Below are 20,564 nucleotides of genomic sequence, written 5' to 3'. Positions count from 1 at the left end.
CTGATTCAGTTGTCCTGTCCCCTGGGCCCTCCACTATTCCTAGCCAACTATGGCAGCCCTGTGGCTTTGGAAATCATAGAACTGGCTTAATTGGCATCCCTATAGTTTGGTCTGTGCCAGTTTTTGTTGGGGCAAGGCCAGGGCCCTCCTGGCAGGCCAGAGCCTGTCTCCCTGCCTTCCCACCACCTTCTCCAGCTTGTAAGCTCAGAGCATCCTCTTTTCTTGAGCTATTATGGTTCCCAGGAGAGCATGGAACTGGCAATGGAGTGGTCCTTGGGTGGTCCATCTGGAAGGAGGCAGCGGCACATGTGGAGCTCTGGTCTGTGACTCTAGACCACAGGCCGTCCATTTTCTCTTTCTCCAGCTTCAAAGGAAAATCCGATTTGGTGGCCTTGTGGGTGTTCTTGGGCCTCAGACAAGATTTGACTTGGTGAAGCAGGAGGCCAGTGTACCAGCTGCTGCCCTGGGAAGGTGCCTGTGTGTCCGCCTGCTAGGAAATCCTAAGCTGTGGGAAAGAGATAAGGCAGTGGGGCCTACTTGATGTTTTGTCCTCCCAGCATCTGGGTCTGAAACAGGACCTCCAGAGGACCAGTGAGGCCTGGCTCTGGTCCAGCCACCCAATCTGTTTACACTGAGGTGGGGGAAAGAAGATGCTCTGTGTTCCCTCTTCACACAAACTCTGCAGTCTGGTTGTCTCTGTGACTTTGAACATTTTGCTTCACTTTACTAAGCCTCAGTTTCTCACTGTGAAATGGTTGTGGTATCTCACTGCAAAATGGTGATTTTGCAGGGGTTTTTGTGAGGTTTACAGGAGCTGATGTTTGAAAAGAGTCTGGCACACTGTAGGTGCTCAATGATTGTTCTTGCTTCTTTTGTTTTTAAGGGTTTTTTTTTGTTTTGTAATCTCTATACCCAACGTGGGACTGGAACCCATTACCCCAAGATCAAGAGTTGCATGCTCTTCTGACTGAGCTAGCCAGGCACCCCTGTTCTTGCTCCTTTTTAAGATTGGAGTGGCTAGTGGTCCTGTCTTTTCATTTTCTACTTTCATCTCTAGGTATGATGAGGAGTGTCAGTGAGGTTCATTCCCCTGTGAGCAGGAGTGAACCGCAACCAATGTTGCACCCTCACTTTCCCCTAAGAGGGGTAGTTATCCCCATTCTATAGATGAGCACACCAAAAATCTGAGAAGAAAGTCCCCAAGGTTTTCCAACTGGTAAATGGCAGAACTAGGACTAGAACCTGTTTCTCAATGCTAAATTCAGTGACTAAGCCTTGCTCAGGTGGCAGCAGGCAGATGACAGGTGCTCACTAGTCCTTCAGGCCCTCACACCCAGAGCAGGAGTTAGCAAAAACTTGGCTACCTCCCCATCCTGGTGTCGAGAGCAAGGTAGGTCTCAGGACAGAAAAAGTCCACAGCCAGCCAAGTCAGAGAAGGACCCACTGAGAAAGATCCTTGGGGAGGCCCTGGAAGCTTGGCTGGCTGAGGCCTGGTCTAGCCCTCCCATAGGTCAAAGTCCATGCTGCATTGCTGTTGACCCCAGAATACTGCCTGATGGTCATTTGACTTTGATATCCATTCTATGCCTTTGTTTCTTTGTAGCTAAGGCAAGGACTATCTTCCCTGTACAGGTGAGGAATCCAAAGCTTGGAAAAGCCTTGTAGTTAGTTAACAGTGGAGCCAAATTAAGGAGGAATCCCAGATATTCTGATTCTCAGCCCACTGCTACCCTACATGTCACTCACTGCTCATTCTCTTCCTGACTCCAAGCCAATTGAGCCACCAGGCTGGGATCCATTGTCTACCAGAGAAGAACCCAGCCATCATCCACCCATTGTCAATGCCCTAGCTGATCACTTTATCCTGCAGGCAGTACATGTGACGGGGAGAAGGCCTCCTTTAGCTGCGTTGCTCTCCTGGGCCCAACGACCCTCCCTGGCAGGGAGGGAACTGCCTGTCTGCCCCACTGGCAAACCAACACTCCTGATGCTTCACCTGCTTAGAAGCCTCCTATCCAGGATTTCAGAGCAGCTGCCAACTTTGGCTTTATTTATCTCACCTTTCTCTTTCCCTTCTTCATCCCACCCGCTCTCTACATGCCCTCTGCAGCTCCTCAGAGACTGTCATAGCTTAGTTCTTCACTGCTCATCAGGTAGAAAAGTAGGCAGCAGACTCAGGAGACTAGGAGAGAAAGCCAAGGCTTACTTTTGCCAGCTTATCCATCTTCGTAGTGAGTTTATTTATCAAACATTTATTGAGCACCACTCTGCCAGCCGCTGTGATTGGGACAAGGGATACAGAACTGGACAAGGCATTTGTGTCTTTTTGCCCTCAAGAGGTTCACAGACTTGTTGGAAAATAGAACCACAAACAAATCATTACAGTGTTGAGCAATAAAGGTTATAATTGAGGTGTGTGGTTGCTTTGAAATACATGGGAAGAGGCAGCCAGCTCCATCTATAGGAGCCCAGGAAGAAGTGACATTTGATCCAGGCCTCAGAAGGAGCAAGGAAGGGCATTTCATTGGGTGGGAGCGGACTTCTGTGCAAAGTCCCCCCAAAAGCCAGTTGTTTGAGAAATGTGGTGTGCCAAGAGCAGAGGTGACAACAGCAGAAGGCAGGAGGAGGATGTGAAGCAAGGGGAGACTAGGAAAATGGGTTGGGCAGACCATGCCTAGCCTTGAATGTCAGCCTGGGGCCCCCTGTGTTCATCAAGGTCAGTCTGGTGCTGGTGTAGAGAGAAGCTGGACTGCAGGCAGTGGGACCAATTGAGGGAGTTCAGGACAGCCCAAAAGGGCTATGGAGAGGCCTGGAAAGAGGTTTGGAGCTATGAGGATGAAGAAGCCAGCAAAGCAGTAAGGCTTGATACCTGACTCGCTTTGTGAACTGATGGGGAGTTGGGAAGGCTTGGGACAAGACGAAGTGGCCCTGGCCTTTCACAGAACCCATACTGGGACCTTTTGACCACAGGGAGGGAAAGCCAGCTGTGGCCTTCCTCTGAAGAGGACATTGGGCTGCTGCTGACTCTGCTTTGTCACAGCCTCGGGCTCCCCAAGGTGCCTGGCATGGCTGGCATGCCCAGAACACATCAAGGGGTTCTTTGTCTCTCTCCAGTAGGAGAGCGGGTTAGCTGGCCTGGTTGGGAGGGGGTGGGGTGAGTAGTACTGAGCTTTGTGCTCTCTGCCCCGTAAACATATTGGATGGCAAAGAAGGCTACAAGGAGAGCCAGACTCCTCTGCAAGGAGAGGGGAGTAAGCCTGAGGGCATGGAAAACCAGCCTTAAGGTGGCATGCAGCTGGAGAGGGTAGGTGTGGGGCTTTGGGCATAGATACTGATCAAGGGGAGGCAGATGGCATCCAGGGCCAGTTTGACCTCACCCTGAGTCTTTATTCTGTTCCTGGAACTGGGTCCTCAGCTGGGGCAAGTGGAAGTAAGTCCTATACCTATGAGAAGGTGAACTCCTTAGCACTTGCGGGCATCGCCAGCCATTTCTCAGAGATGAAAGATTCTGGCTGGAAATGTGGATTTAGGCTAGTAGTGGGAAAGGGCTCTGAATGAGGCACAGGAGTCAAGGTGCTTGTGTTGGCTCCACCACTGATCCTTATGGTGTGTAACTTAGGTATGTCCCCTCTCTGACCATGAGGCTAATGCTTCCTGTTTCTCACCCAGCACTTACTATGTGTGCAGCTGTGTGCTTGGCTGGGGGAGGGGGAAGGGGGGATGCAGACCTGGTCCTGCGCTCCCAGGACTTACAGCCTAGCAGGGAAGTCAGACAGTCAATAGGTAATTAAAGGTGTGGCCTGTGTACAAAAGGATTGTGAGGATCAAATGAGATAACTGGATTAGGAGCATAGTATAAACAAAGACTGATGAACAGGGGCCAGGAGACCTGAGTCCCGAGCCGCCTCAGTGGATCCCTAACTAGGTGTGTGACCTTGAAAAAATTGCTTAATCTTTCTAAGCCTCAGTTTCCCTCACATATAAACCAAGGCAGTTTTAATGGGATGATGTTGAAGAGCTCTTCTGCTCCTAACATTCTGAGACTGAGCTGGGAGTATATGAAAAGTGCTTTGAAAAGTTTTTTATGAGGTACCACGCAAGTGCAAGGGGTCGTCATGGCACAGCCCACAGAGGCCAATTCTTCCAGCATGCTCTGTTCCTCTTGTGGGAGGACCTCTCTTTGTGTGTAGGACCAGTGGCCCTCATGTCTTTGGGAGTGTAATCAAATCAAAGGATGCTTTGATTTGTCTAGCTCTTTAGCCTGCACAGTGCTTTCATTCCCATTGCCTTGCAGTAGTCCTTACAGAAGCAATGGGAAATCTGTAGGGTAAGTTTTATTTTCCCTGTTTACAGCCAAGGAAACCAAAGCTAGGCAAGTGATGGAATTGGGCCTGGAACCTGTGACTCCTCCTTTCCAATTTTCTATCTTACCAAAGCTGGTGGCCACTGTGTGGCTTCTCTGGCCCCTCCCTGTCCCGGCTTTAGGACCTCAGTCCAGCTCAGACACATAAGTTTTTGTGCTTCTCCTAGTAGGCTTCTCAAGTTGTTTTGAGGTGTTGTGATGAATGGTACACTTCCTGTCCCAGATCTCCACACATAGCCCCTCACATGTACCCTAAGACAAGGCAGGAGCAGCTGGCTAGTGAGGAGGCCCAAGGGAGATCTTGTTCCTCCTGAGTGCACTCTGGGCACTGGGCTCTGTGTGTCCAGGAGCTATCCTTCCCAGCCGGCCACTTCTGGAGGATGCTTCTTCTTTCCCTTCCCTTTCTGTCTTGGTATCACAAAAAGGGAGAACCTAAATTTGGGCTTGGGAGAGCCTGAGTTCAAGACAACAGCAGACCTGACTTCAAGTCCTGGCTCTATCACTTTCTAGTCACGTGACCTCTCTGAGGTAAATGGGCCAGGTGGTAGCACTGGGAGAGAGGGGGCGTTATGAGCATTAAGAGAGGTGATGTTGGTAAAAACACCCAGCACAGTGTGTGCATCAAAGTAAAAAGGTACAGGGTGGCTCTTACAATTTGAGTGTGAATTATCCTCTTAGGTTCACTTCAGGCGTTTGGCATAATGGTGAGGATCCAGATTCCTTCATGTTCTCTGCCCTCTACCCTTGGGCTTTAGGGGTAAGGCAGGAGCCAGTCCCACTCAGCTTGTGGTCTGGAGCTTTCTGGCCTCCCAGAGTAGGCTGGGAATCCCCCCTATGAGTTCCTCTTTGAGTCATTTGGAACAGAGTCCTCAGGTGACCCTGACTTGGAGGGCCTGATCTTCCTTCTCTTCGGTCTGTAAAGATAAAGCAGAAGTGAGACTAGAGGTGGGTCTGCTGAAAGATTCAACTTGAAGCATGCAACCTAGTGCTGCCTGGGGTCTCAGCCCTCCTTGGTAGTGGCAGTCACTTGGGGAAGAAATCAGAATTTGCATCGAAATTACCACCACCTTCCTTCTGAGCACCTTGTGGACTTTCGTCCCGGGCTTCCTGTCCTGCCTCTGAGTGACCCTTCCCTCCTCCCAGCATAGTCACATGGTAATGCCATTGTACAGAGAAGCCTGCATGGTGGACCAGGCTGGACCATCATAATCCCCCATTTTTATAGAGGAAGATACCAAATCTCAGAGAGGTAAAGTGACTTGCCATGTATCACATAGTTTATGGCTCTGAGTCCACAAAATTCCTTGGGATCAAGGCTTGCATGTACCCAGCCTAGTGGTCAGGACTCTCTGCTGGAGTTGAGTGACAGAGTAGGAGAAGAGCAGGGCCTGGACTCAGCACACAGGACTGTCTTCTGCTCACCCTGGACCTTAGATAGTTACTGGCTTGCTGAAAACCTGTTTTTCATCTGTGGAAGGTGGTGTGTGTGGGGGGTGATAATTAGAGGACCTATTTCATGGGCTTGTTGTGAGGATTAAATGAAATAATGTAAGTTAAGTGCTGAGCACCATGTCTGTTGCATAGCAAGTGCCTGGTAAGTGCTCTAACAGACATTCAGTTACATTAATTGAATATTAGAATTATAATGTTGTAAAAGGCTGTCATCAAGCACATCTGTGCTCAGCCTTGTGCTGGGCTTCAAGAAAGATCCAGAGCTGGTATCAGGCCAGAGAGGGAACGTTCTTTATCAAGCACTTTCTGTATTTTACCCACCTGATCTCGAGGTAGAGGATAGTAGTCCCATCTCACTGTCGAGAAAACTGAAACACAGAGTTCCTGAGATCACGAAGCTAATGATTCTGTCAACACACATTTATTGGACATAAGTTAGGTACCAAGCTCTGTTCTAGGCCCAGGACACACTGTGGAAATGAGACGGGCAGAGCCCTCCAGGAGCGCACCTTCTCATGGAATGCTGCCTCAGCAGAGCGGATAGTCAGTGGAGAAGCTGTACCTGCTCCACTAGACTGCTCACATTCCTCAAACAAGCCGTGCCCTTTTCTGTTAACTTGTGCTTGCTCATACTGGGTCTTCTGCCTGCTGTGCCTTTTCTCCTTTCTCACCCTGGCCACTTCCTATAACCCTTCAAAGACCGTCTCAAAAATCAGCTCCCCTTTAAAGCTTTACCTGAACAACCCCCCAACCACTACCACCACTGTGGGGGCTTCTTGTAGTTTCCTAACACCTTCTATATGCTTCTGTGATAGCACTTCCCTGTGTACCAGTTATCTACTCACGCATCTGTCTCCTCTGCCAGATTGACCTCTTCAAGGGCATGGACTGCATTTTATTCATCTCTTTGTAGATTCAGGCCTGGAACACAGGCTCTGGAGAAATGTGTATAGAATATAATGAGGGGCTGATTGTGTTCTGTCCCTGGAGTAGTTAGGAAAGGCTTTGCGGACAGGAGAGGGAGTTCTGAATGAGGCCTTGGAAGATGAGTGGGACTGAATTGGAATGGGGATGGGGTGACAGAGGGCAGTTTAGAGAGAAGGCCACCTAGAGATAGGGCTGGGGAAAGAAGAGGGATGTTTAAAGAAAATAGGAGGGCCTGAGAGCCAAGGCCTTAGGTTTCTATTGGACAAGGAAGGCAGTAGGGAGCCTTGAAGGAATCAGTGAGTCAAACAGTGAGTCAAAACTAATTTGGTAAGATCTATCAATAAGATCTAGCAGTTTGGTAAGGATGGGTGAGGGGGCTGTACATGAGTCAAGATGGCCCCTGGGAACCCACAGTCAGATTGTGATCTGAGGACCCGGTTGCCTGTGGGAAGTTTCAAGCACTACTCTGCCTGCTAAGGGTAGGGGCTTGGGGAAGGGAAGTCTTCTATTGAGAAGAGTCTCCATACCTTTCTGCAGTCCTCAGGGAGAGCTGCCCTGGGGGTTTCTCTGTGGTCTGTGCCTGTCTCTAGCTGGGTGGGGGAATGGGGATTCCTTACTTTTTAGAGCCAGCAAAGCTGATGCCTAAAGGAACCATTTCTTCCGCCTGACATCAAGAGGGGTGGAGCTGAACAGAGTGGAGAGCTGGGCGGAGGCCCAGGGCACCAAGGCCAGTGAAGGGTGGAGAGAACCTGTTTACCATAGTGCACTGACCCAGGGCTGGAAGGAGCAAAGCCAGGGAATTCCTTATGGGAAAGGGAGGCAGGCCCAGAACTAGCTTGCACTGGGAATTGGGAAGAGTGAAGCAAGCCAGACTCTCACCCAGGCAGAGATCCTGGACATTGCCCTACCCTTAAGTCAGTGGCTGCCAGGCCGCAGGAGGGAACGCCAGGCTGTTGCAGACTATCTTCCTTTTCCACACAGACTCACAGCAGGGCCTCGGGCAGATCACTTACCCTCTGGGCTATAGGCCTCCGTGACTGTCTGGGGAGGAGGTGGACTCACTGGGTGATCTCACAGCCCTCCCAGCCCTGACTTTCGGCCGTTTGTACCACCTCCTCGAGCCCGCCGCCTTGTGCATTCCAGTTTCCCATCATCAGTTATTATGGAGCTGGCATAAAAGCTATTTATACTTTCAGTCATTACCACCTCTTAGGTTAATGAACTCCAGAGGTTGTTACCCAGTGTGCAAAGTAGGTCAGCCTTTTGTTTATCCTCACTTTTTCCAGCTTTGGGAGAGGGGAGCTCCCCCACCCTTGTCCCTGGATCTGTCGTTGGCTGTGCTCTTCCTGCACATCTACTTCACAATTTTCCACACTTTCTTGTTGCTCATTCCTGCCCTTCTCGGCACAGAGGGTAGTGGTTCTCTACTGGGTGGTAAAGAAGAGAGCAGAGAATGTGACAAGCACTGAGGCCTTTAGATTATATTGAGGCCAGGTGGTGAGACACTTTATATTTACTGGATAATTTAGTGCCTAAGAGGCAGCTTCCACTTCCAGGCTGTGTGTCCTTGGGCAGATTACTCAACCGTGCTGAGCTTTAGTTTTCTTGTCTATTAAATGGAGATAATAAAAGCTACTTCCTTGGGGAGTTGTGCGCATATGTAGTACTTGGCAGAGCTACTTCATGGCCAGTGCTGGAAATGTGTCCACTTGTACTGCCTCATGTGACCTTTACCGCTGCCTTCTAAGGAGGTGGCATTGTCTCATATTACAGGTGGGGAACCTGCTCAGAGTGGAGCAGCCTTCCCAGTTTCAGACAGCTATAAAATGATAGAGCTGGGATCAGAAGCCAAGAGTTACAGTCTCTGTGTCATTAAGTAAATTACTTAATCTCTCTGGGCGTCAATTGCTTCATGGGTAAAGTGGGCATAATCTTGCCCTGCTGCATGTGTATGTGTCTGTGTGTGTGGACAAGTCAGATGAGAATAGAGATATGAAAGTACTAGGTAAGCTGCAAATACAGTCACCTACTAGCTACCATTTGCTGGCCGCTCACCAGGCTGGGCCCTTATACACATTTATTCCTTGTTGCAGTCCTATAAAATCTGAGGTGTGTATTATGGTTCCACTTAAAGATGAAAAAGTTGAGACAGGGAATGCAAGTATTTTGCCCATGGTCTCCCAGGTGGAGGAGCTGGAATGGAAACCTCGGTTGGTTGGCTTCAAGATCCCCACTCTGTTCACTCTTCCCATACCCCAGCTGGCCTCCAGTGGTTGAGATGAGGAGGATCAATCCTATAGTCTGTGACCTTGGGCTTTGTGTTTGGGCTGTGTTTCTCTTCAAATGAAGAGGCTTCCTGTTTGGGCTGGTTTGGAGAGTGAGGCTTGGAGAAGGGGGTTAAACTGGTTCCTTGGGACCAAGATTAATCTTTCACCATCGGATGAAGAGGGCGTGGGCATGGGCACCATACCTGGCTGACTGCCAGCCAGAAGGGCTGAGGTGTGCTTGGGCAGAAGGCAGACAGCTAGAAGGACAGTGTGGAGAGAACCCCAGTTTTTGGTCTTATAGCCTTGAGTACTGGTCTTGTTTCTCTGAGCTCTTGCAAACTTCCAGCTTCTGGGTTTGGGGAAAAGGCTAGGAAACTGGGAGCCTGCAGAGCATGGGGTCAGCAGAGTGTCACCGCTGCCTTGGGCCATGGCCTGGTATAGCACAGCAAGAGCTCAACAGAATCTGGGATCAGTCACCCCCTGGCTACCCACTTTTGTCTCCTCTGTGCCTCTCTGCCTCAGGAGGGGATGGCCGGCAAACACACATTGCCCAGGCTTGCCATCTCCCAACTGATGTTGTGCTTTGGAGCTGTGCCCATCCAGCATATTGGCTTCACTAAGCATTACTGGGTATGGGCAGGCTACTCCCTGGGGCAGTCAGAACACTGGAGATGGGGATAGACTGTCTCCAGGGACTTGGGGACCAAAGATAGAGCCTCACAGTGGCATCTGGAGAACCGCTGATTTCCTCACAGTCTTCCCAGGGGAATGCAAAGAAGCACACGAGTCACTGTGGCAGAGGGGAAGTCCTGGTTCTACCGCTTAACTTAGTAGCTTTGTGACGTTGCCCAAGTCATATAACCTCTCTGATCGAGTCGAGTTTCTCATGTGCCAAATAGTAATTAATCTATTAATTAGTGAGGGATCCACCTCACTGAGTTATTAGTGGCACAGATAAAATTGGTGTAGGCAGAAGAGGCTTGTAGCCCTGAATGCAATTTATATGAAAGTAATGATGTCATGAAGAAAAGCAAGCAGGCGCCTGTTGAATACCTGTGAGATGCTTGGTGGGAGTTACAGAAGTTTAAGACCCAGTCCAGTTAGGAAGGGACAGAGCTAAGCAATATGAGCAAGTTGTAATGAAGTGCTCATTTCATCTCTTGATTCATTAATGAATTACTACTGAAATCAATTTTAAGGGATTAGGACCAGCATTAAAAGAAGACAAAAGAAATAGACTAGAATAATATAAAATTAAAATGAAAATTTCAGAGTGCAGATAAGAGTAAATTATTTCATAAAATCTACTTCAGTTATATGTGTGTGTATGTGTGTGTGTATAAAATCTCAGTATAAAATGTATTTCTTATTGTGGGTCTCAGTTTTAAAACTTTGAGAAATGGTATTCTAAGTCAAGATAGAGGTCGTCAGGTTGGAGGACAGTTAATGAGATAGGGGCAGGCACGGAGGCTATGTAGAGGCTTGAGGGCTTAACCTGTAGGAGCAGAGGAGTATAGTATAAGGGTCAAAGCATGGGCTGTGGGGTCAGGCAGGCCTGGCTTTGAGTCCCAGCTATATGGCCTTGAGTGAGGCACTTAACTTTACTAAGTCTTGGATTCTATTTCTGGAAAATGGAGAGAATGGTATTATGGTAAGGTTATTATGAAATAGAAACAGGAAGAAATTGGTAAGTAGTAAATGATGTATAAATGGTAACTACTATTGCTGCTAGTATTTCAAGTTGTGGTTTTTATTGTTATATTGGGCTCTGAAAGGGTTGCTTTGACTTGGAGAGGGGAGAAGAAAGGGCATTCCAGGTAAGAATGGGTGGTTGAAAAAGGGATAAGCATGTGTGTGCCTGGTATGAGACTGGTCTGGCTGAGATTTGTGCCGCCTTAAAAGAGGGTGCTGAGATTATAGATAGATGTTACCAGGAAAATTTTGGCATTACATTGGAAAGAAAGTTTTAATAGTAGAAACTTCAACAATAGGGTGACTTCACCTGGTGATAATGAGGCCCCATCCCTGCTGGAATTCCAGCATGGGCTGGGCCACTGGAGACTGTTCTCATTAGGCTCTTTCAATAGCAGAGACTCCCTCAGGCCACCTCTAAGAAAGAGGGGTTTTCTGCAGGGTAAGTGAAGCCCTCAAACTGAAGCCCTCAAACTAAAGCCCTCAAAATGTACCAATCTTGCTCTGTAGGCTATATTTAATTTTATATTATCCCTAATGTGCCGTTTGGTCCTTTGAACTGGCCATTTGGTCAGCTTCCCTGTCACTAGAAGCTGGCTCGTGCTCTCCCTCCACTGTCAGGAGGAAATTACCTCAGATAGCGTCTACACCATCATGCTATTTGCAGGGAGCCCCCTGACTCCATCTTCATCTCATGGCTCCTTTCTGAGCATCTTTTGAGGAGCAATTCACAATTAAGGTCATTCTAGTCATCTAGGGAAATCACCTAGGGAGGTCCAGAGAGGGCACAGGGCTTACTTATTGTAGAAGGGATTCCTATACCAGATGGCAGTCTGATCAGATGCCTTTTGAGATCCTGACTGACTAAACTGAAGGATATGTTAACCTTCTGGTTTTAAAAAAAGGGATAGCCTGCAACTTTTCAGGAGCACATCCTGTGCATAAAGAGAAATCTAAGAGAGCATGTGATGTGCTGAGTGGTGGTTACAACCAGACCTCTAGTGTCTTCCTTTTCACCATCTCCAGGTGGCTTAAACTCCTCTGCTGTTGGAGGAGAAGCCACTTAAATGACCATTATTTCCTCAAAATTTTCTCAATTTAAGATTTTAAAAGCCAAATAGATCTTTCAACTGACGTGTACGAAGTCGTGGTGGGTTTTTTATATTGTTTCTGAGAAGATCTTGCCAAATCAGTGGTATAGCTTAAAATCACTAGTGTCTTAGAATCCAGGAAATATGGTCGTTTGTTTTGTAACCAATTGAAATTCCGGTCTGAGGTTTGATGTTGGGGCTTTGATACTGGCAAAGCTGTTATCTGACATCATTTAAAGGAACACTGAACTTGAATGTGTTCCCCTATGTATCTGCAGTTGGGAGAATGGATATCTCTGAGGCCCTGCAGTCAGATCTTATCAACAAAGACAGATCTGGAGGGTTGAGGTATCAAATGGACATGTATTTAATCCCATGGGAATTCACTGAAATCTGGAACTCTCAGGCAAAAACCTTGCCCTCTGTGAACCTCAGTCTTCCCATCTGCTCAATGGGAGGATTGGATCAACTATTATCCACATCCACAACTGCCAAAACTTCCTGTTAACATAGTGTGGGCATCCCCTTTCATTTAGTTAACTTTCATTTAGTTAACTAGGCTCATCTGACTTGTATAAGCTCGTGGTTTGTAGGCGGTGGGAGGCAGCATGTCCTGTGATGTCTGGGCCTTTGGTTTCCGTTCCCTACATGTGTAGGGGTTGCCTGGAGACATACATCTGTCAGTTTGTAAATGTCTTGGTATAAAGGTGTGGTCTCTGGTTTTCTCCTATGGGGAGGGAAAGGAAAGGAGTGTCCTTTGCCCTCCTTGTGCCTCTAGGTGGTGAGAGGGTCAGCAGTTTTAGAGGAAAATGACCTGTGTCTGTGTATTGAGGGGGCCAGGTTTGCCCCAGGCTGTCATTCCTCCTCAGCTGTTCAGCTCCAAGGCTGCTCTCAGGCCTGTGCAGTTCCCCAGATAAAACGCACTACAGAAGACCTGCCCTTTTGTGTTTTGGAGGCCTCTGTTCTGCCAAGGCCCCTCCCTCTGCTCTTCCAACCAGTAAAAGTCACAGCAGCGTATTTCCTTCCTTCAGAGAATCAAGGCCTGGGCCAAGCCCTAGCCCCATCATGTCCTGTTCCTAAGGGCCTCCTTCCAGCTGCCTGAGTGCTTCTGACCCTGCACTCCTTTCTAGGAGGTCAGGCAGGACTGAGTACGGGCTCTTGGCTAGGATCTAACTTGGATTTGAGTCTGGATTTTTCCACTGATTTGCTCTTTGACTCTGAGCAAGATACCCTCCCTAGGTATCTTACCTCTCAATGTCAAGTACTTTTTTTAATTGGTAAAAAAGTAAAAGGTTAAAAAAAAAAAAGAAATTCGAAAGATCCATAATCCACCACTTTAAAAGTGATTTTAAGACGAGAGCATGCATGTGTGTGTAGAGAGGTATACACATACATTTTTTCCATTATTTTCTTACCAATCTTGCTCTGTAGGCTAAATAAGAAAGCATCTTTAGAATACCCAGTCTACAAATGTTAGTCTCCTCCTCTTTGCCCCTCAGAGTTATGTGAACTCAGGAATTCCTGGGAACTCACTTCTTGGAGGAAGCCCACTCACTTGAAGCATGCTCTGGCTAAGTCAGGGATTCTGCCCCAGCCTGCCTCAGCTGCTCTGGTGCCCGTCTGCCTGCTGGGGTGGGTCTCCAGGCTCCAGTGTTTTCTCCCGTGACTCTAGTGGGCATTCAGAGCCAAACAGAATGTCAGCACCATGAGGGCCAGGACTTTGTTCTAGTCAAAGGAGTGTTTCCCCACAGCCTGCCCAGAAGCCGTGGCTCTAGAACAGTGCCAGCACAGCTGTGATAGCTACTCAGTTAGTAGATGTACAAATGCAAGTGATGTTTGGTGACGTTTTGAAGCATGTGTAGGATTTTGATAGGTACAGACAACTTGGAGTTAGTTCCAGCAAAGGGACTGGCATGAGCAAGGTTGAGCGGTGGGAAAGGGCCAGGGTATAATTGGGGAAACTATGAGTAACTAGCTTTGCTAGCGTGAAGAGGTGAGCATGTTATTTCTTTGTTTGACTTTTTTTTTTTTTTCCTCATCCAGCTCTACACCTTGTGTGTAGGCCCCCTGAAGAGGCATATTTTTCTAGACAGACCTAGGACAGGAATGCTTTGCTTTGGTGCACAGATGCAGGCACTCAGACCTCTGCCCCCAGAAAAGCATGGTGACCCCTGGCCCCCTGACACATTGGGGGAGTAGGTACTTAACCTGATGTCTCTTTGGCTTATGACTTCTAGGGAGGGGGCAGCATTCCCTCTCATCAGTTTTAGGGTGTTCATGGGTTAGCAGCCCCAAAGGGAACACAGGGGTGGAAGACAGGGGCAGGAGTGAAGGCCTGACAAGGCTGGTGGCTGGGGCCTAAGCCAAGGCCTTTGCTTCTCTTGGCATCTCTGACAGGCCCTGCCCTTTGCTCCACAGGCTAGAGGAAGTCCCCCTGGAGGTGCTGAGGCAGAGGGAATCCAAGTGGCTGGACATGCTCAACAACTGGGACAAATGGATGGCCAAGAAGCACAAAAAGGTGAGGGGCCTGGCCTTGGGCCTTGGGCTGGGAGTTGGCAGCCTGGGGAAGAAAAGGAAGAGGAACTGTATCAGCTTAGAGGAGCAGGAGCTTCTCCAACTGCCAGCAGTCTTGAGTGTCCCCATCTGCCAGCTCTGAAAAGGGAACAGAAGCTGGCTGGAGGGCAGGGACTAGTCTTTGCTTGGTCCTCCAAGATGACTTTAGATTCACACAGAACTTTGTCCTGGAGTCAAACTTCAAAGCCACTTTTATCCAAAAGCCCTTATGGGCAGCTTTCCTCCAACCCTTTTAGGAGAAGTTCTTTCTGCTACTTACCACCCACCTATCAGGGAGGACCGTATAATACTAGTAATAACTAACATGTGTTGAACATTTGCAGTGTGCTGGATGCTTGACTTGTGTGAACCTTACAACTCTCCAATGAGGTTGGTAGCAGTAGTACCCCTACTTTATGGGTGACCCACAAATCAAGGTTTGAACCCAGGCAGTCTACATTTAGTGCCTGCATTCTTCATTACCACCCTCTAGATTAATGTGATGAGTTCCCTCTTGCCTCCTGGCCAAAGGAAAAAGAACAAAAAAGTAATCTCACAGTTTAATGGTCTTATAAAAATGAAAATACCCAGTGGTCCTCTCCTTGTTGGTCTTTCTTTAGACACTAGCTCTATTGCCCCATAGGAACATCCTTGCCCACCACGGTGTGTGTGTTGATGCCCTTGGCCACCTGGGCAGGATCCAGTTACTCCCCTGCCTAGTGGAGGCCTGTCCAGAACCTCATAGCCAGGGTCTCTCTGACAAGTTCCCAGGGCACAGAGCGAACCTGCTGTCCCACTGTCATCACCCTGATATGCTGGTCTGGTCCAGGCTGCCACAGCTGGCTGCAGGGCCTAGCAGAAAGCTCAGGACTGAAGGTCAGATATGGGCTTGGGCCCAGCCCCACTACCTTCCCTTCTTCATGCCTGTGGCTAGCTGTGCAACTTCGTGTGAGTCACTTCACCCTCTCAGCCTTGGGTTCCCTGGTTGAGTGGTAATGACAGTCATGTTGGGAGGCTCCCATGAGTTGGTGACTACACAGCCCTGTGCCTATGGAGGAGAGGCACACCTGGGCCTGGGCTCTTTCTTGCTGTTCTATGTAGGCTTTGTAGTGTTCATTTTTTCTTATTAAATATTTCTCTTAAAAATTTTTTTTTAAAGATAATTGTTCTCAATTGCTTCCTACATGACTCTGGGATCTATTTTCCTGTCTCTTACCCCTCAGGCTCTTACCTTGAGCTTCAGCTCCCTCTCCGCTGTCTGTTGTGACTAGTGGCTGGCAGGGACAGTGGATCCTTCATGCCCCAGCCTCCCTTGCAAATGGGGATTCCAAAGAGGAGCCTTGGGGAGCTCCTTTCAGCAGAGCAGGCAGCACTACTTCCTCTTCCCTTTTGCTTCCCTGGAACTGTGGTTAGAGTCCCTACCCAGTAAGGGCCACCAGAGGAGGCTGTACCCTATTCTACCGAGAGGCCCTAGCCCTCTGCTCTCTACTCCTGCCACCTCAGCTGTGGTCACCCTGGCCATAGGAGCTCTTCTTGCCTGGCTGTGCAGGCTTGGGCTCTCCCCGTGATCAGGAAGTCATGGCACAGGAGGGACAATACCTGCTTCAGGAAGTGGGTCCAGACCCAACACTTCTCCTGGACTTATGTTGAGTCCCCAGGAGGGGACTGTATGGAGGCAAGTTTCTGGCTGGAATGCTGTCTTCCCCTGTAGGGCTCTGCTCAAACCATGGCCAAGGCCTCCCAGAGTTCAGCAGGTAGGGTGTGGCCTCACTCAGCTGTCAATCAGAGAATGATAATCCCTTGTGTTTTCGTTTTGCTGAGCACTTTCTCTTGGTTTATCTTTTCGGATCCCCACTGTTGCCTCCTCTCTAAGGCAGGCAGGTGGAGCTTGCCATCCCTATCACCTCTGTGCTAAGGACGATTCCAGAGGCCAGAGTGGGAAGAGCTGGCTGTACTCCTGGTTCTCCATCCCCACCTCCCCAGCCCCGGCCTGAGTGAGGGCAGGGCCTCTTTGAAAACCTTAATGGACTGAAGGTATTCCTGGGCTCCCCTGGGGCAGGCCAACTATGACAGGGGGCTGTGACGATGTTGGGGGCTGGCTCAGGTCAGGCTAAGCTTGGCCCTGAAGAGAGCCTAAAGGGCCTGTGGCTCTAGGCCATACTATATCCCTTTGCCAAAGTCTTCTCAGACCAAGTGGCCTCCTTAAGGAGACCCTTGTCCCACAGCAGCAGGAAACTATTTCCAGAGTCTGGGACAGTTCCCTTCCACTCCCTTCCTCACCCCCTCTTCACCCTACCTCCTCACCCCCTTTGCAGGCAGTCACAGAAGCTCGAGCTTAGCTCCTATGACCAGCCACTCTGCTCTTCCCCCACTGCCTCCAGCCTGTCTGCCTGTCTCCTTCCTGGTTCTTGACACTCTCTGACCCTTGGAAAGTTTTCTCTTGTTTGTGTTGGTCATCGGGAAGGCTAGGCCTTCTGTGCTTCTCTGAGGATTCCAATGGGACTGTTTGAGGGGGTTTCCAGGTGAAGGGAAGTTAGGTGTGAACCTGAGCCCCTGAGGCTTCTGTGTCAGGCATTTTCCTGGGATGGAGGGGTGGAGAGGAAGGCATTTATTGAACACAGACTATGTGTCAGGGCCCATGCTAGGCATTTTCCCACCCTTCTAATAGAATCCTAGGTATTGCCATTCTGTTCTTAACTATTGATGAGAATCAATTGGCTCAAAGTCAGCACTGGATTCAAACTCACATCCAGTTGCTTTTCCCACTGCCCTGAGCTCCCATCTTTATCCCAGGCCAGGCTGCTTAGTGCAGGGGCTGAGGGGAGTATCATTGTCCAGTACCCCCCACCACCATTCTATAGGAGTGGTGCCTCTGCTTTTGCCCTCACCCTCCTTGACCATTGGCCTTGAGGTCAGGGAGGATGATCAAGGCAGCTGCCTCATCTCATTCTGTCCCAAAGCCTAGGTGGAGCTCACCTCTCATCTAGCTCTGAAAGTCCAGTGAAGTGCAAAGTTCATGGGGCTGGATCCCTCTAGCCTGTGTGGTGTAGGAGGTAGTGGGTCCCTGATGGTGTGACCTTAATATTTTCCCAGTCTGTGTTTCAGTTTTCCCATTTGTAAAAGACATGATGATTTTTCAAGCTGGATTTTGATGGTGGAAACCTTATAAGAATTGAGCCCTAGCTCTGGGTCATGAGGTACCCCAAACACATCCTCCTTCTCCTCTCCCGTTTGTGAGTGGTAGGAAAGACCTGTGCCATCGTAGCAAGAGTTGGAATCATAATTCATAGCCGGGACAGCTACCTCAGCCCTGAGCTGGTAATTGTGGGAGCTCAGGGTCAAGGAGAGCAGAAGAGAGGATTCATGACCAAAACAAAGACGGAGCCATTCTGATCAGCTCCCATCTTCCTTCTGAGTTCTGCTGAGTTCTCTCCCCTCTAGGTGGGCTGTGTCCTGCCACATCGTTACTTAAACAAACATCCCCATGGAAGTGCCCAGGCCATGTCTCTGGGCTCATTCTGGGTCATCTCAAAAGCTACCCTCCCTGTAGCTTCAGCTGTGCCCCACACCATGCAGATCCCTCCCTAGTGATGCCCCATGGGGCTCCTCCAACTTGAACAGTTCCATTTTAATTCAGAAAATGGTCCTGGGGATTCAGAATTATGTAGTAGACCTCAGGAATATCTGTTTTGTCACCGGTCCAGGGCACAGGGAGACTGACATCACCTGGTGGCAGCATATCTAATTACAGTCATTACTCCCCCTGCCCCCGGGCATCCTAGGCTCTGCATTGTAGCAATAGTAGCAACAGGAGGGAAGTCCTCTTTTCGCCCCTTTTCTGCTTGCCCAGTGTGCTAACTGAAGGCCCACCAAACACCAACAGAAGAGCTAGGCTGGCACACAGCCTCCGGAGGAGTTGCTTCAGTGGATTCACGAGCACAGTCCTCTTTTTGACTTTCAGATCCGTCTGCGGTGCCAGAAGGGCATCCCACCTTCTCTGCGGGGCCGTGCTTGGCAGTACCTGTCAGGAGGCAAGGTGAAGCTACAGCAGAACCCTGGAAAGTTTGATGTGAGTGGCCCTTCTTTCATCCTACCCTCCTTCCCACATCTCTTGATGTCCTTCACATGGCAGCAATCCTCCATGTGCTTACTTGGACCTCAGCAGTATGAGCTGATTAATAGGACCACCCATCAAATGCCCCACTGACCAGGCCTGTCCAACCTGTGACTCCTGGGGGCTCTGCCCATCTGAAGCTCCAGCACTGAGCAGGCTTCAGTGGGGTGGACAGATTTTCCATCCTCCCTTCCAGCTCTTTCTCTTGTCAACCACCCCGTTTTTGTTTTCTTGGGCTCAGTTAGGCCACCTCCCAGCTCTTGGTCATCAGAAGGGGACACTCAGACCACTTCCCTGACTGCCTTGGGCTCTGTCCTCTGGGCCTTTGCGGGCCTGCCCTCAGGGTCACAGAACCCTCAGTAACTCTTGGCCTCCCATCCTTGACTCTTTTCCTGCCTCATCCAAGCTGGCCAGACACAGTTCACCCATGCTGCTAGTGGGGTTGTCAGCCTTAAGGGTGGCGGAGCCAAACCAGTATCCTTTGGGGTTAGAAACCAGTCAGTGGCCAGAGAGGGTATCCTCTGCAGGCATGCCTTCCCCTCCCTACCTGTTGCCCCCTACCCCATGGCTGCCAGAGTAAGAATACCACTCCATTCGTGGGACTTCTTAGGGCCCACCTGGACTGGGCAGCAGCTCCAGCATGCTCCCCTATGGGAGGCACTTGGCTCCCCTGGGGTTACCCCTGCTTAGCTGCCAGACCTGGCCCCAGGCATCAGGGTTTCTCCCAAGCTCTTAGGACTGGTGACAGGCAGTGAGACAGAGCTGCTAGCTACCAGCTCTTTGTTGACATACTTCATGCTTTGGCAAACACTCTTGCTTTGCCAAACCTGTTCCTGAGAAGAGTGGGCGGGGCGGGGCAGCCTAGAGTTCCTGCTGTTGACCTGAAGACGGTGAGAGTCATTTGCTAGCAGTACTTGGCTGTGGGGCTGCAGGGTTTGGTGGAGTGTCTGGTTGGAAGCAGCTCTGGGAATCAGGGTGATTGGACTGTCCCACAGAGCAGCAATACCAGGCCTCTTGACTCCAGTGTCTTCTTCCCATCTGTTTCATTTCAGGAGGCTGCATCCTGGGTGGAGGGGGAAAGTTCAGTTGGGAACCTCTGTCCAAGTCCATGGTTTACCTCTCGCTGCTAGAGTACAGGCATGGGAGCCAAGAGCTTCATTGGCCTGGCCAGACTCCAGGTTCCATAGTTAGCAAATGTGAGCCCATCCTGTGTGAGTGGCAGAGCACAGAGCTGTGTGTGCATTCTGTGTGGGGGGAGTAGTGTATCTGGAGAGGAATCAGCCACCTTTTGAAGTCTTGAGGGTTGCTTGTGGGAGAAGGTAGACTTGCCAAGAAAGGCCTTCTAGATCCTCTGAAGCTGAGTGGTGGGTCCCCAGGGCAGCCCTGGGGGCTGAAACAGTGGTTTTCAAGCTCACCTAGAAGGACTTTGCCTGTGGATGACATGGAGGAAGTGAGCAAGAATGAGAAGCTCCCTCTGGCTGCTGTGGACATGACAGCCAGAGGCAAGGGTACAGTGACAGGCTATTGGTGGCAGCACCTATGCCTGTATTCCCCTGAAGACCCAGGTGGCTGACCCCAATCTCAGCTGTCAAGGTAGGTTCCGCAGCCTCTCATGGCTTCATGTTCTCCTGTACTTGCTAATTCTTCCTCCCTCATTGGGCAGGGCAAGACCTCTGTCCTTTTCTTACCTGGTTTTCTTCTCTGGCTTCATCTCATGATGGTGCGAGTGCCTTCAGGCTCTCTTGGAGGCTGCAGTAGCTGCATCACCTGCCAGTGGCCCACACCTGCCTTTGATTCCCAGAGCCCTTTCTTCCCACAGGCCCTTCAGCTATACCTCTTCCTTTCTGAACCACCCATGTGTGGTTAAGTGCCTTGGGCTGCTGAGGTACCAGGTGAGCACATCTTAGGAACTGACTTCTGGGGTTCTCAGATCCCTACCTTACCAGAGCCCTCTGGAGAATTTGTGGGATCCTCCTCCCTTTTCTGACAAAAACAGTTCTGCATCGTACTCAGTATCCAGCCCTGGGTTTGATTTGGGAGGTTCATAGGACACACACAAGCCCCCATCCTGAAAATATGTGGGACTCTAGAGGTTGTACACCCTC

General features: G+C 49.7%; 1 protein-coding gene across 1 annotated transcript in view; it reads left to right on the top strand.

Annotated features, from left to right (window-relative positions):
* TBC1D10A (TBC1 domain family member 10A) overlaps positions 1-20,564 on the top strand; it is a 30,283-nt gene that overhangs the window by 4,540 nt on the left and 5,179 nt on the right. Inside the window, exons 2-3 of the mRNA XM_045791338.2 lie at positions 14,211-14,310; positions 18,307-18,414. Coding sequence (XP_045647294.2) covers positions 14,211-14,310; positions 18,307-18,414 — 208 coding nt within the window. The remainder of the gene's footprint in view (positions 1-14,210; positions 14,311-18,306; positions 18,415-20,564) is intronic.

Source organism: Ursus americanus, chromosome 30 (genome assembly GCF_024610735.1).
Source record: "Ursus americanus isolate L20-20 chromosome 30, mUrsAme1.1.p, whole genome shotgun sequence".
NCBI classification, from domain to species: Eukaryota; Metazoa; Chordata; class Mammalia; order Carnivora; family Ursidae; genus Ursus; species Ursus americanus.
Note: the sequence above shows the minus strand (reverse complement) of the source record. Positions and strands in the feature narration are given on the sequence as shown.